The 19,011-nt window shown below is 41.4% G+C and overlaps 1 protein-coding gene across 1 annotated transcript; it reads left to right on the top strand.

Annotated features, from left to right (window-relative positions):
- The first annotated feature begins 2,006 nt into the window (after nt 1-2,006).
- Nucleotides 2,007-15,565, top strand: LOC106091968 (traB domain-containing protein). The gene is made up of 5 exons (XM_013258694.2): nt 2,007-2,176; nt 5,098-5,410; nt 5,489-6,369; nt 13,919-14,038; nt 14,103-15,565. The coding sequence occupies exons 2-5, from the start codon at nt 5,227-5,229 to the stop codon at nt 14,769-14,771; spliced, it is 1,854 nt and encodes a 617-aa protein (XP_013114148.1). The 5' UTR covers nt 2,007-2,176; nt 5,098-5,226; the 3' UTR covers nt 14,772-15,565.
- Nucleotides 15,566-19,011: the final 3,446 nt, after the last annotated feature.

The following is a 19,011-nucleotide window of genomic DNA, read 5'->3' as shown; positions in this document are numbered from 1 at the left end:
TGCTTTCGATCCTCCGTTCTTTGTTTTTTGCTGCCAACTCAAAGTTGTCAACGTCTTCAGTAACATGGTCGTTTGTAGTGAAATGTGTCAAATTTGATGTTTAGTCAAAGTGGTTTTACAAATCAACAGTGTTTTACAAGCTAAGTTTTAAATGTGTTTTATATTTGTATTTTCATCATTATAACACTGTTTGCTTTTGCTTATGTGTAGAATAATGGACCAAACAGAACATCTTTTTAAGATTTAAAAAAATTATATCTGTATTATTAAGCCTTTGACATTCAGATTTACTATAAAATTAAAACAAAAATAAAAAATGGTGCTCAGCTGTTCGCAAGACCTCACCTTATAAGTGCATCCTGGATGAAAAGGGTTCGTTTGACTATAGCTTGTTCTTTCCATCTAGGGAAAATTTATTTTTCGACGCCCAAGAAGAACTCGATCACAGTTGCTGCGCAACAAGTCGTTTCTTATGTAAAATAACTAATAAATATTAGTTCCTTTTAGTGTTCGATCCTTTTAGTTCCGCCCCAAAAAGGAACTGGTTCCTTTTCTTAGTTCCATAGTTCCTTTTTCATTTGTGATCCGCTTTTTGATCCTACATACAAAACAAAAGACTCTGAATTTTGTTTTGATTCTTAAAATGTGTGTGTTTATTTTTACATATGGGTAAAGATGTTCAGACTGTATAAGTAATTGAAATTACAATAAATTTTTTGTAGTTTGTTTTACACATGTATTAAATTTCAATGCTTACAAAACACGAATCCATGCGCACCAAAACAATTTAGATTTGTTGACAATAAAAAAAACAGATAGTGCACTTCGCGAGAAAAAATTTTACTCAGCTGTTTACTGTACGCTACCTGGTCATTATGTCATAGACGCCACCACGTTTATTTATTTGTGTTACCACATACATTTAAAGTGGTTGCCACAAATCATTTGTTTTCCATTTACCTAAATCACAACGTACACAGTTGTTACCTATTGAAATAGTTGAAGCTTATATGTAGTTGTTGTATGAAGTTGAAAAATATGGCATATCAATCAGCTGGTCTACAAATTAACAAAAGGAAGTGTTCATCAAATAAAAAGGAACTATAGAACAATAAGAAAGAAATGGAACTAGTTCCAGCAGTTCCTTACTTCGATAAGTTAGATGGAAAACATTTTGTTATATGTGGATGCATAAATAAGAAAAAGTTTGTATATAAATAAATATACTTCTAAAATAAATAAAAAATGTTCCTTTCATAGCAAGCTATTGTAATAAATCTGTACAAAGTAATAATGTTTGTGAAAGCTAGTGTTTTGGTTTTGGTCTTCCAATTACAACAACATTATTTTAAATTGTTTTTTAAATTGTTTTGTGTTGTATTATTTATTAATTACGAATGGGTGGGTTTTGGTTGAAATTACAAAAACATACATGAATTTCAGAACGACTCACATACTCGCATTTGTGTATACACATGCACCTAAGCAGCTGATAAATTGTTTGATGCCATATTATTTTGGCCAAAGAAGCACAAATAAAAATCAAATGTAATAACCTTATCATACCACCGAAAGAACGATTTTCGGAAATTTTTCTTCAAAAAGGAACGTAGTACCAGCCTTTAAATGAAAAAACTAGTTATGACGAAACGAACACATTTCGGCAAATTTTTCATCTGTTTTTTTGAAATATCAGCTGACGAGAGCCTTAAATCTAAATTTAATGAGCAGTGTAAACGGGGTTTAAACGGGTTAAGCAGACGAAAGATAGAACACAATACAATGCTACAACAGCAACAACACATACATATTGATTCACCAATTCAATTACAATGAACATTTTAACTAGATGTGCTATGTAAACTCCTCGTGAATGTACCAACGCCATCTTCAAAATTTCCTCTTGTAACGGTAAGCATTAAATTAATTTTCAACGATAACCTACTTGCAAATTAAGCTACTATCGCAATATAGTTATCGATAGAAAAAGTAGACAAATTGACAGCAGGAAAGAAGAAGAAAATTTTTTGATTCGGTTTTAAGGTTTTGATTTGGAAATTTATTATTGCATATATTTCTTATTTATTTTGTTGGAAGCGCAAATCCCCTCCGCAACTGTAAATAAAAACATAGAACGAAGGAAAAAGAAAAAGTAGAATTCCATTGACGTATTAGTGTGAGTGTGGCGAAAACATTTTTATATTTGTGCGTATTTTATGTATATATGGGAGTTTGGTGTATTCGGCAAGGAATTTGGACTTATCTTTTTACCGAGGGTTCAATGAAAATGCTACATAATATTTATGTCCAGTTTGTAGTGACGTGGTCAAAACGAAAATAAACCTAAAAAAATGTGAACTTAGTTACGAGTGCCTTTCTAATACTCCCTCATAACATACATGCATATATGTGTGTACATATTCGGTGTCTTTAAATTACTTATTAATTATTTTGTTTTGCAAAATTCACATTTTTATTGAAACAGTTCGATCGGTCGATTGAAGAATAAAGAGTAATTAATCCTCTATGTGTATATAGTATTTATAAAAGGACCTCCCACTAAAGCAATTGCATACTCTTATAATGGGGCTCTGCACAGTTTGTTGAATACTTTTACTCGACACTACCACTGGAGTATAGGGTATTATAACCGTTGTTGTTGTTGTATCAGTGTTGTACATTGAGGCGGCAGCTCTTGCCGTGTCAATCCGGTACGGAAAACCGGCTGCTATGGGATTGACCGTTGTTGTTGTAACAATATGTTGTGTCCAGCAACTGTGCGACTTGGATGAGGACCGTCCGTAGGAATCTGGTGGCAAGTCGAGTAGGATTGAAGTTATTGTTACATAGCAAGAATTACTCTGGGTGGCAGTTGGTCTCCAAACCTCTTGTGCAGGTGGTAATGGAGGTGGCTTTCACTAAAACTGAGGACATTGCCCGCCGCAGTTCGTAGAGCCAGCATTTTTGGCCAGCGTTGCTCAACAGGCGAGTCCAAACTTGCATGTAGTCAACAAGGTTTTCTATAAAGAACCAAGCTGAGTTAAACATTATTTTCCCAATCTTATGGAGTATTTTCTGCTAGCGGCGTTGTCTTCAATAATTGCCTATATTTTACATCCAAGGCTTCTTGAAGGTAACGCAGAATGTCTCGAAATTTTTTCTACATCAGCCAATCAGCTTCCTTTTGCAAAGCCTAAAATCCTGCCAAAAATCTATTGTACTCTTAAAATTTTCTTTTCACATTGTGGTTGTAGTAGCCACATTTTTATGAGGATGTGGCGATCCTCGTCAAGCTTCTGTGTGAGCAAGCTCGTTCCGGTCCAAAGGACCGGCCGCCAAGGGAGCAAGTTGGCCATTGGTTATTTAAAGCGCCTTGTCATATCGAGCATCATAGGCACACAGTATTTGTGCAAGATCCGCTGCCGCCCGCCTCTTACTGAGACTCTGCTCGATACCGCTGATTATCAGTGACTGCCGTTGCAGCTACTGAGTATGGAGCATTCCACTATCCGCAACCTATGGACGCGCCCGGTAGCTCTCAGCTAAGCTTCTCGTGACAACAACGAACACCACATAGATGGGACCTCAATGTTCCAGCATGTGTTGTGCTTACAACTATCCCGTGCCGGCTGTTTTCACAATATTTTTTCAATACATTTTTCCTAAATTTTTCTCTTAATAATTATTTTAAAGATGTCTGGGGCCGTAGCCTATTGCACAGAGCTCTGCCTGAAAGAACATACACTCGTAAAGTAGTTGTGTGTGTCGGAGTATAGAACCAAATACAGTCCTTGCCCCCATCTTGGAGCTACCTATAAAGACCGATATATCATTCTCTCCTCTTTCGGTTGGAAAGACGACTCGAGTTTTCGCACCACTTCGCGAAGGGCCGTCTTCTGCGACCTGCCCTTGAGGAATGCATGTTGTGTCTTTAGGGCATCCCTGAAGTTCTCCGACGTATCATCCTCTCTCACCTTCGAGTCTATTTTGGCAATAAAATTGTTTTGTTTGAAATGTCAAATGCTACCATTTTGTAATAAGCATAATTGCTTGTTTACATTTACGATACATTTATTCTACATTTCCAGTACATTGTCGAGCATAACCAGGCCTTTATTCAAAATCAAGCAATACAAATTATAGATAGACATATAGAATATTCTAACAGATAACAAATGCCTGATAGGTATTCAAATATCTACATATAAAAAAGTGCAACAGTACAAAGTACATTTAAATAATAGTAAAAAAACATATCAATAATAAAAACTTCAATAGGCAATAGGCAAAGGAAATGCTTTCACGTCTCGACGTGATAGCAGTAATATCATCGCATAGTGATGTCGAAAGCCTTACTGACCTTCTTGTTTCCCCTTAATCTTGTCACGATACAAATCTTCCATGACTTCTACGTCCTTTGGAGGATGTTTGTTCCACAGTTCTACTGACTTTCCAACCCACATAGAATTGCACAAATAAAATTGCATAGAGTGAAAAGACGGATAAATATTTTTCAATGACATTGAGATGTCTTAACATCCAAAGTACTCCTCTTCAATCATATGTATGCCCTGGCTGGCCGAAATAAGCTGTATTCTCATTTCTGGCTAGTTCGTCCGACGCCTCATTCTTCGGCAATGCCTGATGGCCGGGACCAGAAAGGCCTGATAGCACTTCCCATGATTTGAAAATGCCTCTTGCATCTTCCAATCTCGACCTTCCATGTCATGACGCCATAGTCTTCAGAACCGCCTGACTGTCCGCTAACATATATCATGATAGAAGTGTTCATTCAGTCTTGACCCTTTTTCTACCTCTTTAAGCCCACTTGCTGGGAGTGTCAACGGCATGTAGCCTAGAGACATGCGTTCAGGACATGCCTCTTGGAAACACCCAAATACCTATTTCTGCTCTCCACCAGTGAAGGCTTTCAAACATACATACATACCCTACATTACCAAGATTGGTAAGCGGAACCGGAACTTACAACACAATGCAACAACAACAACCATTACCTAACACACCCAGATTTTGAACAGTATACCTCAAATTGGTTCATGAGAATAATGTTTATTTTGGTTTTTTTTTCCTTTACAGTTGTATGCATTATCAGGATTAGTTACATTGAACAACTTCATAGACATAACTGCTTATTTTGCAACGTAAAACGAAGAAAAAATATATCCTCCGACAAACGAATTTTATGTGCAACAAATTCTTCCAAATATGGACTTATCATCCTCTTCTTCGAGTTCCACAACACCAGCAACGGCAAAGGCAACGTCCTCGACCGGCAGAAAACCGCTAAATCCGGAGAACAGCATAGAATCCATAAACAACGATACCGCCGGCAGCAACAGTTTATACGACAGTGCTATGGATAATATGACAACATTCGTTTCATTTAGTGGTACGTACTAGTACTAGTAATAAAAAAAAAACGTTTTCTTATTGATTAAAATTTTGTTGTTTTGCCCATGTTGTGTAGAGAGTGCCAATAACAACAGTACATTAAATTCGACTACAAACAGCAGTACTCCAATTACCACCACGTCGAGTGAGAATTTTTCACAATTGAACTCCTCTTCGGCTTCGTCCGGTTCAATGGATTTTGACACAACGTTAAATGGCGACTCGGACGCAGCACTCATATCAGATAATGTGGCGCTAGTAGAAAATGATTTTGGCCCATCATACGCCCATGTTCCGGTTAACGATAATCACAATGTCATAAATGCTAGCATGCTACTTATTCAGTCGGAGAGTACAGATACCAACACTTCCCAAGAGGAAGTCGATCCAAAATCTAAACTAGCTAATAAGACAATATTCAAAACGGATAACCCCGATTTGTCAATTATAGAAATTAATGAGAATTCGGTTAGAGATCAAGATATCGAAAATTCCATTGTGGTCATTGAAACTTCATCTGATGAAGACTTATCGGAATCGATTGACAAACAAAAGCATAGCATGTCGAAAGCCGAAACTAATGCGGCGCAAAATGCGACAACATCGTCCGCCAATAAAACGGCATTGACCCAAAACATACCGGCTGAGAACGCTTCAGATAAACGACGTCGAAAGGCTGAATCCCTTATATATTCAAGTAAGCAAAAGCTTAACATTGCCATAGCCGAGGCATCGGCTGCAGAAACGGCTTCGCCTGCATCTGTCGGTGACGCCAGTGCTGTGGCAAATGTAACGCAACCTCAGACAAAGCGCGAAATCAAAATATATGATACACTTGAGGAGTTTGAGAGGAATCTACCATCAACGGTAACAGTGCTGGACACGCCGTTTGGTAGTAAAGTCTATTTAGTTGGTACTGCTCATTTCAGCGAGGAATCACAGGATGATGTCTCATTTGTAAGTATATTTTACTATACATTAGGAAATGCATGCAAGGCATCTCAAAATGTAGAAACAATTTTGTTTAATAAGAAACAATAGATGGGCAGAATTTATTTCAGTTTTCTGTTCCATGCTCTTTCATTGTTTGTGGTGTTGTTTGTTTCGTTCTTCCGGATAGACTCAAAAGCGATTGAACCGATTTTCATGAGATTTTCACAGAATGATAATAGGTAACTTGATTTTGTTAAATCTGAAAGGTTCAGCGGTCCAACCAAGTCAAATTTCAAAAATACCAGGTCCCGGAGACTGTGGGGGTGGGATACCTGTGGGAACCTATCCAAATAAATAGGTTAGGTTAGGGTAGGTTGAAAAGAAGGCGCGGATGCCAGTAATCGGCTTTTTGTGCGCTCTAAATACTAAAAAGTAACCTCGAAATAGAAAATCTAAGTCAGAAATAAGTCAGTCACATAAGTGCCGATATCTGTTAGCTGCGAAAGAAGGGTAATGATATAGGAGATGCTCCAATATCTCATCATCTTCCCCACATGCCGCACACAAGGTATCACTTGCCGCGCCTATTTTATATAAGTGAGCTCGTAGTCCTCCACTGTACAAAACGTGAGCCTTCAATCTGCTCTGCCAAAGCTATGACCCTCTGGTCGTTACCTAGGGGAGAATGCCACGAAACGTGAACAAGACGATTATGGCCAGACAGTAACGACTTACGTCGGGCTTGTAGGCTTGGCGAACAACTGGGTCAAAACAACCTACCGGCGGCATGTACATGCATGTTGTATAGCTCTCTCTCGGCAGTACCGGACCTGACTGCTATCCCCATGCACTCCATGTCGGGGTCACTACAGCCAGGCGCAGGCGAGATGGGTCTATACTGCACGCAATGTTGTATCACGAAGGCCAATCCCTCCCCTCCATTCTTTAAGCGATCCTTACGTAGCACATTGTATCCGTGAAAACTGTGCGGGCTTTCAGGTGTTGGTCAGCTTTGTCTCCTGGACTTCTGCAACCAATATGTTCTTCCGATTCATAAAATCCGCCATCTCTCGTCCATCTTGTGGCTTCAATCAGCCCGGGCCATGTGAATGTACAAAGGTACGATCATGGCATCAGACCCCCACCTATTGATGACAGCTGCGATAGGTCAAACGTCTACCTCAACGAATTTGCCTATTATTTCGCTACAAGAAATCTAAAGATATTTGCCAGCGGCATATCAAGCAGGTATAGTAGACACGGTAGCAGATGCGGTAAATGGCTGCCAGGTGAATGTAGTCCTTGGAGAACGACCGCCTCCCATTGCACCTGAAGAAATTGAATTCTGGGTCAATTACGTTCCGGCAGATGCAGCCGCCTCAACTGTTACAGAGCAAGGATTGATGCAAACGTGCACGATGTATGTTCTGATTGTAACCAGGGACCGCACGATACACGTCACCTGTTTAATTGCCCAGCCAGCCCCACTCGACTCAGACCCAGATCCCTGTGGACGCACCCCATCTTAGTTGCGGAGTTCCTGAGTCTTGACACTCAACAGAATTAAGCAGACGAAAGAAAGAACGCAACAAACTGCTACAACAACAACAACAAAGGGGATTTTTGTAGCGTATGGCACACTTACAAATTAATAGTTGTTGAGGCTTACGACTCTCGAAGATCAACCCTAATAATACTCCCTTAATTCGTTGAGGTATTTAGGGTGTTTTGCCGATGAGCGCAAATGATTGCCTATGAAAAAACCAAGTATCAAAAAGTAGATCTATATGTTATTTGGCTCACAAAAATGTTTGTTGTAATTCTACTGCTTGTTTTGGCTTCATAATAAACTCGTCTGAGTTGTGCTTATTCACAAACAACACCAATAACCTACGACCAACTTGAAAAACACTATAGCTCTACCTCGGCAGTACCGGACCTGCTATCCCCACACATTCCATGTAGAGATCGCTAGCGCGAGGCTAAGGCGAAATGGGTGGGGCTATACGCCACGTAGGCCAATCCGCCACATCCATTCTGTATGCGACCTTATATGCGTTGAGTGTAAATAATGAAGTATTTCGAATCGTTGGTTAAAATTTTCGAGTATGTTTTGTGTTTATCAGGAACATCAGGATCTGTAGAAAGGATTTTCTGATACTGAGGCGACAGCCCTTGCCGATGAAAAACTCCATCGGGACAATCAGGTACGTACAACCGGCTGCCATGGGATTGCTCCCGAATCGCTCTTGAACACAGGTAGTCTAAGACCTTCCTCCAGGATGGAGCAGTGGCCTTGCCCGCCTTCTCTCAGCATGCCAAGTTCCCTCAGCCTAAGCGCTTGCTCGGCGGCACAGCTTGAATATATACTTCCCGACTTTCCTGCAGTGTGGAATTTTGCTACCTTTTGAAGTCTAGTGTCAACGACGGTTGACAGTTGTCATTGAGCCGCGAATGAGAGAAGACGTGTCGTGTATTACTGAATTTCTTTATTTCTTGTATTTTAATAAACACATACTTTTATATCAATAAATCACATTTTAAACATTAACTCGCAGTCTTGACAAATTCAGAAGTGGGATCGGAATAAGAGATCCAAGTTTGGAGTTTATTTTATTGAAATAAATCAACGCCACGGTTTTATGTGTGTTTAGGATACACGGCTGAAATAAGGGAGAATACACGACTACATTCAACGGAACGAGTATCATTGACAGCCACACAGACACACGAGAGGAATTCAAAAGTGAATTTCGTCACTCACAAGGGAGTGCAACGAGTTTTGTGTTTGCATGTGCGGAAAAACAAGGAGAAACACGAGATCAAAACAGAAAGCAAGTCAACGGCTGCTTCAAGAAGAGTTTTGCAAGTTTCTTAACGAGAACTATTAAGCGAGTAACACAAGACCAAGACGGAAAAATTAACGGCTGTTTTGGGAAAAAGTGATTGAGTACTCTAGAGGATTAGACGAAGAAAAGTACTTTCTGGAATCGAAAGGAAGAAAAACTAAGCTTTAGGAATGAAAGCAAAGTTAAATTCATTAAAGGTGGCACAATTGAACGAACTTCTAAGGGAAAGGAATTTACCGCAATCGGGAAATAAGGCTGATAAGATTGCTGCTCTAATGGCTTTATGCGGATCAGACGAAGTAGAAATCGACGATAATGAATCGCAGGATGATTTCCGAGGGTTTGATGAGGCCGAGACCAATGAAAATTCAATGCAAAGGCAAATGGCAGAATTGCGAAGCGTGGTGATGTCTTTGGCGCAAAGTGTACAGCAATTGACGGTGAATTCTGGAAGAAGTGAAGGTACGACAAGCCGTACTCATGTGCAGAATTGTGGTAGTTTACCGCCAAGTGGAAACCAAGCAACAACCACAAATACATCAGGTTGTTTGAAGGATTATATTGTGATGCTACCAGATTTTGACCCCATCAATCAAACGGTCACATCCACGCAATTTATTGACAAAATTGAAAAGCTAAGACAAATGCATGCTTGGTCAGATCAAACATCATTATTTGCAGTACATCACAAAATGAAAGGCGTTGCCAAAATGTGGATAGACGCTCTTCCTATAGTAACGACTTGGGAGGAATTTAAGCGAGTGTTCTTCAAAGATTTTCCATGCCGAGTAAGTATTGCCGATATTCATCGTGAATTGATGTCGAGACGACGGACCCCAGGTGAGTCATTAGTTCAATACTACTACTCGATGCTGGCTATTGGAAGAAAAGGAGACATCGATGACCAATCCATTGTGTCATATGTTATCAATGGCTTGAATGACAATGGATTAACAAGAACGCTTTTGGCCATGAATCTTCAAACCTGCAACGAACTGCTTAGGTCACTCGAAGGGTTGCCAACGACAACAGTGGTCATGAGGAAGGTGCAACAAAGCGGTGACGACGAGGGAAGAAATGTGAATGTTACATCTGGTGCTAGAAGCAAAGGGCCAAAATGTTTCAATTGTAATAATTTTGGGCACATATCTACGAACTGCCCACAACCTCCAAGAAGACTAAAATGTACAAGTTGTTCGAAGGTCGGACATGAGGCATCTCAGTGTAAGTCTAAAGGGACAAATGTAGCTGCAATGTCCGGTGACCCAAGTGTAGAGTCATGCCCACCTGTGATGAAGGAGGTAACGATAAATAAAGAAAAGTTTCTGGGTTTCGTGGATACGGGAAGTGACTTCACCCTGATTAAAGAATCTGCAGTCCCGGTGAACGCAAATTGTAAACCAACGTTAAAGAGAATGAAAGGATTTGGTGGATCTGTAATCGAAGCCAAAGGAATGGTTGAATGCGACATTATGATAGACGAGGATCTTACGAAGGTTTCTATTTTTGTGGTTCCTGATGAACTAATGCCATATGATGTTCTGTTGGGCAGAGATGTGCTATGCAAGCAAGACAAGCGTCTAACAATTGAGTACGGAATTTTGAAAGTCGAAGCTGCAGAAACAAACAAATTTGACATTGGCGAAGACATCGGTGAGGGACACAAGGACACCCTAATTAATTTGCTTATGTCGCACAAAGAGTGTTTTGCAGAAAACTTAGAAGACCTAGGACGATGTAAAAATACCTATATGGAAATATCGGTATCCACGGATACTCCGGTAGTTGGTAAAAGGTACCAAGTTCCATTCAGTCAACGGCAAACGTTATCTGACATCATAGACAAGCTGCTACGTTGTGGGATTATTCGTCAAAGTAACTCCCCATATGCCGCATCAGTTTTATTGGTGAAGAAGTCTAATGGTGAAAGTCGTATGTGTACTGACTTCCGTGCGTTAAATGCTGTAACTATCAAAAAGCAATATTCTATGCCAGTGGTCGAGGAACAGTTGTCGTTATTGGCGGGAAACAAGTATTTCACCACTTTGGATATGACTTCAGGCTACTATCAGATACCCATAAAAGAGGAATGCAAAAAGTACACTGCATTCATAACACCAGAGGGGCTTTATGAATACAACGTCATGCCTTTTGGCTTAACGAATGCGCCCATGGTATTCCAGGAAATGATTACGCAAATTATAAGAAGATTAGACCATCGAAAGAACATCGTAAGTTATGTGGACGAGGTGATAATACCGAGCAAAACGGTCGAAGATGGAATCCAAGTGTTAACGGAATTTTTGGCAACCGTTCAAGAGGAGGGTTTGACACTGAGACCGACGAAATGTTCATTTATGAGGAAAACCGTGAATTTCTTGGGACACATAATAAGCTCTGAAGGGATAAGTCCTGGCGAAGAGAAGACGAAATGTATAAAAGAATTTCCACGTCCTGGAAATGTATCCGATGTCAGAAGGTTCTTAGGTATCACCAACTTTTTCCGAAAGTTTGTCCACAATTACAGCCATATAGCTATGCCGTTAACGAGGCTTTTAAAGAAGGATGTACAATTTTCATGGCAAGCGGAGCAAGAAGAAGCATTTGAAGTGCTAAAATCTAAGATTACGTCCCAACCTTTGCTGACCCTATTTGATCCCGGAAAGGAACATGAAGTGCATACGGATGCCAGTGCTATTGGATTGTCAGGTATATTGTTCCAGGCAGATGGTGAAGGCACGGTACTCCGGCCTATATTCTACTATAGCCGTAGATGTTCGGAAGCAGAAAGTCAATATACCAGTCACGAACTAGAGGTTTTGGCGATTGTTGAAACTGTGGAGAGATTCAGAATATATTTATTGGGAAAACTCTTCCGCATTGTAACGGATTGTAACGCTGTGGCAACTACGAAAGCGACGACTCCATTGCCACCGCGTATTGCAAGGTGGTGGTTTAAGCTACAAGAGTTTGACTACACCATGGTACATCGATCCGGTGCGAAGATGACGCATGTGGATGGTATGAGCCGCAGTCCAACTTTACCACCGATCGAAACGGAAACGGTTGCAGACAAAGTATTAGTCATTAACGCGAACGTAAACGATTGGCTTTACCAACTCCAAATGTCTGACGCGAAGCTAAGAAATATTGCCAAAGTCCTTAGTGGATGTTCTGCAGCAGACGACGGTGAATGTGCTCAGATACGAACGGATTACTTTATGGAAAACGGAAGACTGTTCCGAAAGATAGGAGATTTAAAGCGAATGGTTATTCCAGAGAAAGTCAGATGGCGAATAACCAAGGCGTGTCATGATGATGTAGGTCATTTCAGCATAGAAAAGACTTTAAACCGACTACAGAAAGATTTCTGGTTCCCAAGAATGAGAAGGTATGTAAAATCTTATATCTCATCGTGTCCCGAATGCTGCTACAGGAAAGTTAAAGGGGGAAAACCCGAAGGTGAATTACATGTCGAGGAAATAATACCAATACCATTCAGAAGTATCAATATCGACCATTTGGGGCCATTTCCAAAGAGCAAAAGAGGATTTCTGTACGTGTTGGTCATTGTATGCTCTTTTACTAAGTACACGATAATTAAACCTACAAGAAACACGAAGACTACCCCAGTTATCACAGCACTACAAGAAGTAATGTCAATCTTCGGTCAGCCACGTCGGATAGTATCTGACAAGGGAACAGCATTTACGTCAGTAGAGTTCCAGCGATTTATAGAAGTAAATGGCATTCAGCATATCCAAACAGCGGTGAGGACGCCAAGGGCAAACGGCCAAGCCGAAAGGGCCAACCAGACGTTTTTGAATGCTCTGAGGTGTCTAACGGATGAAAACAAAGAATGGGACAGTAAAATCCCAACAATTCAATGGAGTATTAATTCTCAACCCAATTCTACGTCGAAGTTCACTCCAAATGAACTTATCTTCAATTTTAATCCAAGAGATGTCAGTTGCAACCGAATCATCCAGGCATTGAGTGATGAACCAAATCTTGAAGGTACCCTACAGGACAAACGAGAACAGGCTGCTGCTAATATTAATGCTCAAAGAGAGAGATGGAAGTTACGATATGACACCCGTCATGTCAAACCAACTCAATATGAAGAAGGAGATTTGGTGGTTATCGATTGTGTTCCACAAGCTACAGGACAGTCACACAAGTTGGACCCGAAGTATAAGGGGCCTTATATCATCACACGAACATTGGGAAACGATCGATACCTCGTCGAGGATCTACCGGACTTAAGTTTAACCCAGCGAAGATATTGCAATGTCATGTCAAATGACCACATGAAACCATGGTGTTACAGTAGCCCAGATCTTGATGCCAATTCTGATGAAGAGGACCATCCGTCTAGGATCGACGAGGAGTCAGGAGAGGCCGAGTTGTCAACGACGGTTGACAGTTGTCATTGAGCCGCGAATGAGTGAAGACGTGTCGTGTATTACTGAATTTCTTTATTTCTTGTATTTTAATAAACACATACTTTTATATCAATAAATCACATTTTAAACATTAACTCGCAGTCTTGACACTAGTAACAACAACACATTTTCTGTCTAACTTTAAATATAGTTTTTTTTGTTTTTCTATTTTGTAGTACAAAAATAATTTAATTTAAAAATTGGCTAACCAATGGCCTTATAACCAAGCAAGGTTTTAGTTATTTGTTTCTTTTTTATATTTTTGTTTTTTTTTTTCAGGTAATCCGTAATATCCGTCCAGATGTTGTTATGGTAGAATTATGTCCATCGCGCATTCCAATTCTAAAACTCGACGAAAAAACTCTTTTGGAGGAAGCCAAGAGTTTCAATTTGGCAAAGGTATGAAAAACTGCGTTGATGTCAACAGAATCATTTACACAAATACTTCATTTGTTTGTTCCAGATTCGCAGCATTATACATTCGCATGGTTACATTAATGGAATATTTTTTATTTTGCTCCTTCAAATGAGTGCTCAAATTGCCAAAGACTTAGGCATGGCGCCTGGCGGTGAATTTCGCCGGGCTTTTGAAGAAATCCACAAACTGCCAGGATGTATGCTACACCTGGGGGATCGGCCAATCCGGGTTACATTACATCGGGCTTTAAGAGCTCTATCCTTGTGGCAAACCGTGAAACTGGTGTGGCGTCTTACTTCCTCGGACACCATTAGCATAGAAGAGGTGGAGGAGTGCAAACAACGCGATCTCTTGGAAAAACTAATGCAGGAAATGGCTGGTGAATTTCCGGAATTCTCGGACGTATTTGTCAAGGAGCGGGATTTGTATTTATGTCATTCCCTGCAAATGGCTGCTCTGCCACTACTCCCAGCTGATGGCTCTGGCGAACCTCGCCCCGTACGTGTGGTAGGAGTGGTCGGCATCGGGCATGCTAATGGCATTGCTAAAATGTGGGGCAATGTCGATGCCCACATAATTCCCACTATCATGGAGATACCGCCGGCCAGTTTAAGTACGCGTATATGTAAATATACAGTAAAGTATGGCCTCATCGGTTTGACACTGTATGGTGCATTCAAACTGCTCCGACCGCATTTAGGGCGCTTGCGTTGAGCCGAAAAGGGCACGAGCACATAGTGATTATTGATTATTAGCTATAATTTGGCAAATTTGTTAACAAGTATATAAGTTTTTATTTGAAAATTTTACATTAAAGGTATACACATCATTCTTCAAGAAGTTTATGCAAGATGCAAAATAAACAATGTTATTTACAAAATACATTCATTAATGCATACATATTCAAGACACAACAACTATTCGATATTTTAATCAAATTTTGAAAACGACATTTTAAATGTATAACGAAAATCGCTCATCTCTGATTTGAATGTTAGTTCCTCTATGCCGTTTTGTCATTACCACCTCAATCCCCGACCAACGTCAAGTATCTACAGCAAACTAATGTGATTTGAAAACCAACATACCGGACACACATACATAAATATATATATATATATATATACATACATACATATATTATTAAAAACAACTCCTTCACATTCCAATTATTTACATACACAAATAAACCCATGCGTACACATACATACATACGTATATGTTTGCCTGTGTTTATATTATTTTGCCAACATGCAAGTGATATACATACATACATACGTGTGAGGAAGGTATGTACATGCGAGAAAGTCACGAAATATCATCAAAACAAATTAAAAAAAGGACGAAGGAGAATGTAACCAAGTTTTATATCCTCAACTTAGTTTTTAATTGTAAATGTTTGAAACTGTATTTAAATCCCAATAGCCTGTGCATTTATTACATGTTGCATGTAGATGGTATGTAAATGTAATACATAGAAATCAAATAAATCCCTTATTTTAAAATAATCCATATATACATATATATATATGTATATAAAATCGTGTTGTATTCTTTCTTCTTAATTGCGATTGTCGAACCCATATCCTATTTATGTGTTTGTGTCAGTCAGAGTTTCTCTGAACGTATGTTATACATGTCTTCGCAAGGTTTACATACACAAGATATACATTTAGTGAAATCATCAAAACGGTCGGAGCTGTTTGAATGCAAACCGCTATAGTATGCAACTCAAATGAAATTTTCTTTGCATAACAGGGTGACAAAAGGCATTCCCATAATGATTAAAAATCGGGCAAACTTATAAATCGATGTTTGTCGCCATCTTGTAGTATACACAACTATATTCCATTGTCTGCAACCGAAAATTTCGTTTGAGTTGCGTACTCCACTGGGTCCAACGTAGCGCAGGGGTTAGCATGTCCGCCAGGACGCCTGTACCCCAATTCTGCAACTTATAAAGAACATCGTTTAGTTAAATATGTCGACAAAAAATCGTTTGCCCTAAGGAGTGTTAGTCTATGTTGTTGTAGCAGTTTATTGTGTACTATCTTTCGTCTGCTTGATTCTGTTGAGTGTCAAGACCCAGGAACTCCGCGACTAAGATGGGGTGCGTCCACAGGGATCTGGGTCTGAGTCGAGTGGGTCTGGCCGGGCAGTTAAACAGGTGACGTGTATCGTGCGGTCCCTGGTTACAATCGGGACATACATCTTGCACATCGGCATCAATCCTAGCTCTGTGGGAATTGAGGCGGCTGCATCTGCCGGAACGTAATTGAGCTAGAACCACTCTGGTTTGCCGGGGGAGGTCGATTTCTTCGGGTGCAATGGGTGGCGGTCGTTCTCCAAGGACTACATTCACCCGGTAGCCAATTAACGCGTCTGCTACCGTGTCTGCATGAATGTTGTTCAGACCCGCTTGATATGCCGCTTGATCTAGAGGTTCTCTCTTGTAGCGCTGGACCTCACGCTCTAGATCGTGTAGATCAACCTTAAGGCTTCTGGGCGGTGGGTATCCATCCACAAGATGATGATTTGGATGATTTCTGCGATAACAGCCCAAAAGGTATTGCTTAGACAGCATGTAGTTATGTCTTCGCACTGGTAGGATCTTTGTCTCCTGATGGAGGTGGTCCACATGAGAACTAAGGAGACAGCCCGACGCAGTTCGGAGGGCGGCATTCTGACAGATCTGAATATTATTCCACTGCGTGTCACAAAGTTGACGTGACCACTCTGGCGCTGCATAACTTACCACAGACCGGCCAATTGCTTTGTACGTGGTCAACAAGGTTTCTTTGTCTGCACCCCAAGTGCTGCCAGCGAGTGACTTGAGGACCTTGTTTCTACTTTTGACTTTATTGCAGATTGCTGTGGCATGTGGGGAGAAAGTGTAGGAGCTGTCAAATGTGACGCCAAGTATTTTGGGACACTTGATGGTCGGAATCATTTCTCCATCGGCCATCATAGTCAGCTCAGAATTCACCTCACGCGTATTTGTAGTGAACAGTGTGGCTGAAGATTTGGTGGCGGATATCTTCAGATTTCTTGCAGCGAAATACGAGGCAAGCTCGTTGAGGTAGACCTTCAACCTATCGCAGATGTTATCAATGGGTGGGGGGCCTGATGCCATGATCGTACAGTCGTCCTCATATGATACGATCTCTATGCCGTCTGGAGGAGGTGGGATGGAGGATAGGTAGAGGTTAAACAGAGCCGGAGATATCACCCCACCTTGGGGAACTCCCTGTTTCACTCTACGGTGTTTTGACTTCTTATCCCTAAATTCCACAAATGACTGGCGGCCACACAGATAATTCGCGACCCAACGTTTCAGGCCTGGCTGGAGGGACGTGTTGGCGATGTCCTCAAATAATTTGGCATGGCTGACCGTGTCGAATGCCTTTGATAGGTCCAGTGCCACGAGGACCGTCCTATCACATGGCCTGGGTTGATTGAAGCCACGGCAAATGTGTGTGGTGATGGCATGCAAAGCTGTTGTTGTGCTGTGCAGTCTCCGAAATCCGTGTTGATGCTCGGCGAATGGAAATTCTCCTACGAGGCTCGGTAGGTGTAATGCCTCAAGCGTCTTAGCCACTGGTGAGAGAAGGGAAATCGATCTGTACGACTCCCCCAAACTCGGGTATTTACCAGGCTTCAGTAGCGGGATCACTCTGCCCATTTTCCAGACATCGGAAACTATAAGAGTGTTCAATGACAGGTTAAGGACAGTGGTAAGGTACTCAACTCCAGGTAAATCCAGATTCTTCAGCATCAATGTAGAGATTCCGTCGGGGCCCAACGCCTTGGAAGGTTTGGCGCCACGGATGACATTCGTAACTTCGCCCACGGTAAATTGTGATGGCTGTTCATCGGCTCGGAGACCACGAATACGGCTAATGGCTCTCCTCCTTGCCCTGTCTCTCTCGGGATGCACAATAAATTGACGGTTTAACAACCTGGCGCATCTCTTCGGATCAGTCACGGTTACTTCGCCAAAAGTGACTGAGGTCCTGTCATCCCGTCTACCGGGGTTCGAGAGTGACTTAACAGTAGACCACAGCTTGCCTACACCAGAGCCAGATTCAGCTCGCTGATTCTGGGGTTAGTGGGGTCCATACAACGAATCCCATCACGTTACCACTGCCTGCGCCGGGAAATTGGGCCGCACTTGGGGTATTCGACTGGCTGGTATAAAGCGAGCGGCTGCTGCGTTAATGATGTCTCGGAATTTCCTCTCGGCCACTAGCACATCCGAGGGGGGTGGCAGTTCACTAAAGCGGCGATTGGTAACTCTCTGAAGCGAGCCCAATCGGCCTTTTTCTGAATGATAAAGGTCCGGCGCTCAGGGGTTATGAAGTGGTCGCTCTATGGTGAGAATTATGGGGAGGTGGTCTGACCCTAAAGAGATGACGGCTTGCAAGGATACGTCACTCAGAAGATCAGGGGATGCAATGGAAATGTCTGGCGAGCTGCTACACCTCCTCGTAATCCTAGTGGGTGCATCCTCATTCACCTCATTCAAAACGTGGAGCCTTCAATCTGCTCTGCCAAAGCTATGCCACGCTAGTCGTTACCTAGGGGAGAATGTTATGAAGTGTGGTGCGCATTAAAGTACCCTAGAACCAGACGATTATGGCCAGATAGTAACCCACTTATATCGGGGTTGTAAGCTTGGCCATTAATCGGGACACAGCTACCAACCAGCGGTATGTACACGTTGTACAGCTCTATCTCGGCAGTATTGGACCTGACTGCTATCCCCATGCACTCCATGTAGGGGTCATTAGCGACAGGCGCAGGCGAGATGGGGTCTATATTGCACGGAATGGTGTATCACGAAGGCCAATCCCCCACCTCTATTCCTTGAGCGATCCTTACGTAGCACATTGTATCCGTGACAACTGTGCAAGTTGCAGGTGTTGGCCAGCTTTGTCTTCTGGATCGCTGCGAC

This window comes from Stomoxys calcitrans, chromosome 2, assembly GCF_963082655.1.
Source record: "Stomoxys calcitrans chromosome 2, idStoCalc2.1, whole genome shotgun sequence".
NCBI classification, from domain to species: Eukaryota; Metazoa; Arthropoda; class Insecta; order Diptera; family Muscidae; genus Stomoxys; species Stomoxys calcitrans.
This window is presented reverse-complemented; position numbering and strand designations above follow the sequence as displayed.

Excerpts from the sequence above, each read along its gene's own strand:
- LOC106091968 (XM_013258694.2), top strand. The coding sequence starts at position 5,227 with ATGGACTTATCATCCTCTTCTTCGAGTTCCACAACACCAGCAACGGCA. Across the intron at positions 6,370-13,918 it reads CACAGGATGATGTCTCATTT|GTAATCCGTAATATCCGTCC; the intron begins GTAAGTATATTT and ends TTTTTTTTTCAG. Across the intron at positions 14,039-14,102 it reads AGAGTTTCAATTTGGCAAAG|ATTCGCAGCATTATACATTC; the intron begins GTATGAAAAACT and ends TGTTTGTTCCAG.